The 8,491-nt window shown below is 23.6% G+C and overlaps 1 protein-coding gene across 2 annotated transcripts; it reads right to left on the reverse strand.

Annotated features, from left to right (window-relative positions):
- Positions 1–1,444: 1,444 nt before the first annotated feature.
- LOC132936878 (lysophospholipid acyltransferase 7) lies at positions 1,445–8,230 on the reverse strand. 2 transcript variants are annotated; one of them, XM_061003663.1, is made up of 9 exons: positions 8,074–8,230; positions 7,263–7,537; positions 6,174–6,300; positions 5,808–5,964; positions 5,577–5,728; positions 4,143–4,357; positions 3,885–4,052; positions 3,662–3,803; positions 1,445–3,123 (listed from the first exon to the last, which is right to left on the reverse strand). In XM_061003663.1, the coding sequence occupies exons 2-9, from the start codon at positions 7,469–7,471 to the stop codon at positions 2,935–2,937; spliced, it is 1,359 nt and encodes a 452-aa protein (XP_060859646.1). In that variant the 5' UTR covers positions 7,472–7,537; positions 8,074–8,230; the 3' UTR covers positions 1,445–2,934. The 2 variants fall into 2 exon arrangements, with proteins under 2 accessions (XP_060859646.1, XP_060859647.1); XM_061003664.1 differs by lacking the exon at positions 8,074–8,230 and adding an exon at positions 7,638–7,844.
- Between the last annotated feature and the right edge of the window lie 261 nt (positions 8,231–8,491).

Genomic DNA, 8,491 nt, shown 5'->3' on the forward strand with positions numbered 1-8,491 from the left:
ACAGTTTTTAATTTAAACAAATGTTTACTGATATACACAAAGTCAAAGCGGTAATGCATTTTTCAACATAGTCAACGTAAATAATAAAAAAATGTACACGATTTAGAATTTAAGGCAACGGTTTTTTTTCTAGATTTTAGTTCACTAAACTTTTGAATTAGATCTGAAAAATCAAGTGTGTTAGTTATTTCCCTTTCAGCAGATAGACGAACGAGTGAGTTTAATTTTTCTTGGTAAAGGCACGTTTTTCTGGCGTTTTCAATTAGTTCTAATTTTGAATTAGTTCTTTCTACTTCACAATTCGAAAACTGACAAAGTTAAATAAAGTCATAGAGAAATGTACACATTTGGAAAGACTTCTTTTAAATTATTTTCATGTACATGTAACTAAATATTTTGAGGAGAAATTATTGGTAAATTTAACTGCATTACATAACTTGAAAAGTGCACAGTCACTTGTTTTATATTTGTTGTATCAATATCATCTTCAAATGTGCTAATGAATATGTCGGCAGAAGTCTCTGATAATAATTGTGAACCAAATTTTGGTAATAAATTTAGTTCAGTGGACACGTTTATTGACTAAGCGTACTGACATTAAATTCTTATATAGTTATATTATTATAAATTTATAAATTTTAATATATATTTATATCCCAAAAAAAACCGTTGAATATACCGTTCATACTAACCGTTCATAAATTCATTTACCCATTCTTTAAATATATCAATTTTAGATTCTAAGAAAACAAAAGTACCTTGTGTACCTGGCTTGAAGTCATTTTTAATTGGAATTGCCTAAAAGCCACTAGCCAGAATTCAACCCAACGTGGTCCCGTAGATATATAACATTTTCACTGAATATTTATATTAACAATTTCTATGGACTATACAATTTAGAATTATTGCGACACTGAGCTATCAAGAATTTAGAGACTAAAAAGCATGATTGATTGAGTTACACCTACCAGGGTTTGGAACGAGTTTGGTTATCATTGCAACCTCTTAACCACCAGTAGGGGAATTTATCATATAGGTGTGGTCGTGTTGAACATTTGTAAAAACAATTTTTTTCCAGAACTTTATACAATTTATTTTATAGAAACCTGCTTCAATTTTTTAGGGTAATAATTAATTACATTTACAGTTTTGAAACCCAAACTTTTTTTTATGAAACACTAAAAACATTTTATAAATGAGATGAATTTGGACCATAAGGTTTTTCATGTACTTAACTAAATGTTGTCTTAAGTAAGTCTCATTGATGTTGTTATTATAAATTTTTCAGTAATCAATTTACACGCATTATTAATAAATCATTTTACTTTCATAGGTACAGCGCCAAATTAAATTCACTAGGAATAATATTATATACCATCATAAAGTTAGGTTAAAAATAATGTATATTACATAATATGATAGACAAAATAAAAAAACAAATTTTGTGTTGGAACGTTTAATTAATACTTTAACATTACAAAAATGTTAAAATTGTTTTTAATTATTTATTTCAACCAACAATTAAAATATATACTGTAATGCTTAGCAAAAAATAATAATTAACAACCAAACATTTATTCATTTATTAAGATTCTCAAAGAGACATTTTATAAAATAAAAAAAAAAAATTGGTTGAAACAATTAATTAAATAGTCAATTATATGTAACTCAAAACATAAAAAAAAATATTATACAAAACAGTTATTTACGATAACTCAAAGTTACATTTATTTTTATATTTAACTTAAATATAATAAATTATGTACATTTAGTACACACAGTTGTTATACAAAAGCATACAAATGTACATTATACTTAAATTATAAATGCCTATAACTTAGACGAGGATGGCCAATTTTAACTAAATATAATAATTATGCGTGTATTATGTGTCTTAACTTTTAGATATAGGTATATTTTTTCTAACAATACAAAAGAACAAATATATTTAAGGATGTTAGTTGGAAGTTTAAATATTTCTTAATAAAGAACAATATGGCACAAAATATTAAATTAATACTTATGATTAAAAAATATATTTAATATGAATTTAAATTGATAAAATTGTTTGTTTAATGATAAAAACAAATTATATAAAAGCTTCTATTTTTTTAGATCATAAAAAGTCATATTAAACTCGATATTTTAATATAAAAATTTAATAAATTAAGTAAATTTTACTTTACATATTGACATTTTATTTAAAATGTATATTATAAACTTATGTAAAATATTACACATATTAATGATATAAAATAAACACTCTATAAATAAATTTTGTAAAAATAAATAAAATGGTTTAGGTATAAGAAAACTGTTCATATTTTTAATTATTTGTCAAATATTATTAAATTTTTATATACATAAACTTTGTATAAGTCATAAGGGAATACATTTGTGTTTAGAAGCGTAATCAGATGAATTTTAATCTAATATCAGCACGTATGTCTTACACAACACACATAAAATATTATTCACTAATATTATTTATCCACAATTATTAGTTTAATACATTAAGCTAATATAATTATTTATTTTAAACAGTTATATTCCTTCACATAACAATAGTTAATATTGTCAAATAATTAATAATTAAAAGTATTTATATTTTTTAACCAAGGGAATATCTTGTGTATTTACACTTAACTATGAATTAAACGTACTACAAGTAGCAATTAAAAATGCTTTTATAGATCGTATAAAATATTATTCCAAATGTCTTTCATATAAAGGCGGAAAGGCAGTATTTTCTTTTCATATAGACCCATTGGTGTAAAGGGCCAAATAGATATAAGAAAAATATACAACTTATACATTAATTTTAAAATTATGGTATACTTTACCAAAACAAAACAAAACATAACATAACAGACTCAAAGTCCCTTAGAGGAATTCTCTGATGTTGACTGCAACAGGCCAAATAGTTTTATTTGGTCAACTAGTCCGTAAGTTGTTAAATCGAGAAATGGCATACATAGTTATCAAAACAATATATGGGAGAAAATATATAGATTGGCAGTATTTAAATATGAGGTCGATATGTAGAAGTTGAAATGTGCATCCCCAAAATGAAAACTGATACATTTTCATAGTGTATAAAAAGAAAGTCCACAATATACGTTTCTAAAAAAAAAAATGCAATAGGTATTAATAAAAATAAAAATATTAATACAAATCATAAGCATAACTATGAACCTATCACATTTTTTAAATTTTATCAGTAAAATAAATTATTTGTCGAACAAAAGAATGTATGTTATGTTAAAAATAATTACTCTTTCATTAAAAACAATTTTAAATTGTCCTAATCACTAAAATGTTATTCATTAAAATAAAGAAAAACCTTTAAATTATTTTATTTTAAGTACAAATTGCTTTAATTTAATTTGTAAAATTATGTATAAGTATTAGTAATCAAAAATTCCATTACGCATTTTCCATTATAAAATCAGAAATAATAATAATAATAAAAGTAATTTGTTGGATATTTTATTTAGATTTCGAAGGCATGACAAACATTTGTTGGCGAATGTATATACGTTACATTTTAAAATTATATACTTTTTTAACATTTCCTAATTCTTATGAAGATGTATTAACTTTTTGATTTTTAAAGAACCAATAATCATGCTTTCATAATTCATATACAAATTAAACTTACGCCAGCAGAGTCAGCATAGTTACGGTACTGTCTATCATAAATATCTTCCACTGCTAAGTAAAAAGGCACTGAACACAAACTAACATAATAGCCTGTGTATATGCCATGCCACAGTGCAGAAATACCAAATGCTACCAATGTTCTAAATAAAAAATGAAAATGAAAATTGTAATTAATTTAACATCTATGGCATAAACTATATAATATAATATAAATATAATACCTAAGTTTTTTAACAGGAATTCTTCTATACACATATTCAGCAATCCAATACTGTATTGTCATATTCCAAATTCTCGTAGCTCCACGGACTGTAGAAATAGTTTCTACTTTCATAATATCAATACTTTCAATACAATCAAAATTGTAAACCTCTTCTTTTACAGAATATCTATGAATATTACAGATAACAAAACATTAAAAAAATTTCAAGTATAAAAATCAACACATATTTATTATTTGTATAAAAAAAAAAACATACTCTGTTTCTAATGATTCAAAATTTCTAGTTGGACCACTTCCAGACTGTGGATCTGTCACTTCAGGATAAGCACCCATTCCAGAAGCTATACAAATAAGCTCAGAGAAAATAAAGCCCAAATATAATCTTGTGCGAAAAATAAAAAATGAAGAGTACATATACCACAATCTGTATGATAATGATGTTGATGTATAAAAAGAGTCATTCTTGAATTCCTAAAATATTTTAAATTTATACATAATTACAATTGATAAGTACTTAACTGAAAAATGAACTGAAATGTTTAGTTAGTATTATAATTAGTTAACCATTTATTATTAAATAAATTGCTATCTTCAATTCTTAACGATAATACAGAATAAAAATATATAACATAGCAAAAAGTGTTTTGTGCGGGAAAGCTACAGTCATAACTAAGAAACAAAATTTTACCATATAAAATGGAGAACTTTGGGTATGAAATATCGTTTTTATTTTTTCGATATCGTAACTTTAGAAAATGTTATTAAGTTTGAAAAACACAAATAATAATGGATTTTGAAACAATAACAACTTTTTTTGTATAAGTGATAACAAAAAAATAAAAACGATATTGTACAGTCAAAGTTCTCCAATTTATGTATTGAAAAATTTGTTTCTTAATTATGACTGTAGCCTTTTTGGTTCGTTCACGCGCCATAACGTTTGTGCTATGCCGTACGTGTGTAAGACAGAGATAACATATGCGGGTGCAACATCCTCTTAAATAACACACACAATAACCTTGAAACATGTATAATATATTGTATCACTAAGTTTAGATGACTAATTCAGAAAAAATTTAAATTAATATAAATTTATATATATATAAATGTATATATAGGTACTATAGATATGTGAAGCTATCATTAAAGGTAATACAATTTGGTGTCTTTGAGTTCTATGGAATTAATTATAAGAAAAAAGGTAAATAATTTGTCTTATAATGTTTTACTGACAGTCAATTTATGATAGTAAGCTCTAGGATTGTTTTTTTAATCATTTTTTAATTTTTTTTTAATCATTTTATAGCTTATATTTTTTTATGACATCAATTAAAAACTAAGTTAATTTTTTTATACTTTATTATTTGCTTTTTGAAATTAACAAGAGTAATAAATATAAATATGTATGTATCATTGTATATTATGAGCAGTCCTTTTAAGAATACTTTTCAAATGTATTCCGATTACGTATTTAAATACTTAGTGTCTTTTATATTTTAAATAAATATTCAAATACATTCTTTCAAAAACATTTAAATATATATACAAATATTAATAAATATTATTTTAGAATCAAATTGAAAGTAGTAAAATACAAAAATATTGGTAAATACAATGGTAAAATTAAAATATATTTAGTATTCTAGAATAATTATACCAAAAAAATGTTATTAAATATTTATTTACTTACACTCAATGGAAATATCCACGAAGTTGCCAAATGACAAATTATTAAAGTTGGGATTATACGTATTTTTTTAATTAGTAAATTAATATAAGTAGCTTTTCTCCAGTAATTATGATTGAATAAATCCCAATAAGTACGATACTTAAAATAGGGTCCTATAATATAAAATATTTTAAAACAGTTAGATAATTTGAATTCTTATAATCAATCTTTTAATTCCTGTTTAATATTTACCTGTTAAAATTCCTACATAACAAAATGCATAATGAAATACTTCTAGAATACTAGGTTGACAAATCGTTTTAAATTTTTTTTCAGCATCACATTTTGCATCCTTTTGTTTCAATTTGATTAGATAACTGTCGTGGACTTCAAACGAAAGGCCAACAAGCTATTAAAATGTAATTAATTACAAGCTTTCAAATAAATTTATATTAGAAAAAAAATTAAGCATCCAAGTGTAAATGGAAAAACAATAGTAAAATAACATTAATTTAAATGTAAATTAAAAAATATCTTAACTTACAAAGACTTATTGTTGAAACTCTTGAATTTTAAAAATTATTAGGTATTAAGTACATACTACATTTTCTTACATACCTTTAGAGTAAGCATCATTTGTATTAAGTTAGTATGAGCTGGTGGGTATGGTATTCCAAAATATGTTGTCATCCGAAAGAATATTAAATATCCAAATGTAAATAAGAAACTTAATATATGACAACGCCTGAAAAACAAGTTAAAATAATAGTGACTATAAAATAAATGTATAAAATACAAACATATTCATATAACTATAAATCATTTCTTTACAAAATAATATTATATTATACTGAACACAGTATCAGTTTCAAGCAATTAGAATTGTTGTCAATTTAAATTTTAGTGCAATCCCCAAGTAATATTATTCTCTTATATAAATCAAATTATAAGAAAAATGTAAAATTAAACTAACATACTAAACATATACCTAAAATAATTTCTATTATTCTGATATAATTTGAATCTCATTTAATTTTAATTTATGTATTCTGTTCTAATATTGATTCAATCAATCAAAATTTCTTCAAAACAAGATTTATCTTAGATATTAAATTTATCTAGAACTGTTTGTACAAGTAAAGCAATCGAAAATTATTTTATTTTGTTCCATAAAATTATAAAATGAATATCACAGATATTGATGATTGAAATTAATAAAAATACATTACACCAGAATTATGGCAAAAGGGATAATCGAGAGTCTAGCAGAATGCTAATATAATTATTTGGTGAACATATTTTCAAGTCTTTGTTTATTCCATTCTTAATTACAATCAAAAAACAAAATCAAATTATATCAAAAATGTTTTGATATTATTTCAATTTTTTCATAATTATGCTTATGTATATGATTTTAAAATCTTAGTGAAACTTTAGAACTGCGCATAGTGAATACCAACATGAATATTTTTGAGAAAGAGATAAAGACTATGCTGAACATGTAAAACATTTGATGAGTGGCTGTGTCCAGTTGCTCCAAACAAGGAGTTTAGGTCTGATGTAGACGACTAGACTTAATATTAATGATATGGTGTGTGTGGTATTAAAATTTAAAAATGTACCATTTGTGAATTTATCATGTTTTTGTGTTACTTAAATGATTAACTTAATTCTAAACAAATATTAATGTAATTAATGAAGTTGTACCTTTTATCAATTTGTATCAAAATGGAATTGACTAGTGTGCAAATTATCGGATGGACTATATGTAAGCCAGAAACTGTTAGTACAATTATTGCTCCATAAATAGTTGACATCCATTGTTTCACATTTTTGTGTTTAACTTTTCTAAATAAAAAGCTAAATAAAAATGATAAGACCAATAAGCCAACATACACAGTGTCATCGGAATACATGGTTAGTTGTAGTTCACATCCACTGCACCGTAGGGACAAACAACTTCATCTTCTTACTGTTCTAACCTAGGTAGTAGGCAAGCAATAATTAATTTTACAAGTAAAACACTTTAAAATTATAAATATTTACAATAATAACCTAGGTACTTCATATTTGTAATATTACCTGATTAATATTATCAGTATTTAACATTTTAAAAATGAGACAATTAGTTTGACATACTAAAGTAATAAAAATGTAGATAATTTCCAAAAAATAAAAACAATAAACAACGAAAACTAATAATAATATTGTTAATCTAGAATATTAGAATAAATATTATTAAAAATTAATCGGTATTTAAACAATAATAGTGTAACTACCTACATACGCAATTCTACGAACAAATAATTAACAGAATTATATAGTAATTAATATTAAATACTTAACAATGTATTTATATTAATTATTTTAGTATACGATAAAGTGGGATGATTGATTGCCTATGTAAATAATGAGCTGATTATTGATAACCTGTATTGCATATAGTGTAGAAAAATTGAAATATTATATGAAATGTAAATAGTAAAAACAAACTTCAAATATAATGATGTTTTCTTACCTAAATTGTATGAATTTTTCAATATTCAATACAGGGAATCTAATAATTAGTTTTAAAATAAACGTTATGGTTATTAAATAAGCAGGAAAATCTAAATTTCAGAAATGTAACACAATTATTGAACAACTACTTTAGTGAATAGTGATGCCAAAAAGATATCATATCATAAGAATCAAAATAATATTATCAGTTTCGGCGTTTTTTGGTTATCAGCTGGTGATAAAAATGATAACTCAATTACATTATTCACGATGTAGAGAAGATAATATCTCTACATCGTGCGACGTGTACAAAACTCTGTGATAATATTATAATAATGATTATAATTACAAGAATGACTTATAAATCATAATTCATATTATATATTAATTCATAGACATATTAAATTAATAAATTTTTTAATAAAATATTGACTACG

Source organism: Metopolophium dirhodum, chromosome 1 (genome assembly GCF_019925205.1).
Source record: "Metopolophium dirhodum isolate CAU chromosome 1, ASM1992520v1, whole genome shotgun sequence".
Classification (NCBI taxonomy): Eukaryota; Metazoa; Arthropoda; class Insecta; order Hemiptera; family Aphididae; genus Metopolophium; species Metopolophium dirhodum.

Excerpts from the sequence above, each read along its gene's own strand:
- LOC132936878 (XM_061003663.1), bottom strand. The coding sequence starts at position 7,471 with ATGTATTCCGATGACACTGTGTATGTTGGCTTATTGGTCTTATCATTT. Across the intron at positions 4,358-5,576 it reads CGTGGATATTTCCATTGAGT|GAATTCAAGAATGACTCTTT; the intron begins GTAAGTAAATAA and ends AAAATATTTTAG. Across the intron at positions 3,804-3,884 it reads ATTCCTGTTAAAAAACTTAG|AACATTGGTAGCATTTGGTA; the intron begins GTATTATATTTA and ends TTTTTTATTTAG.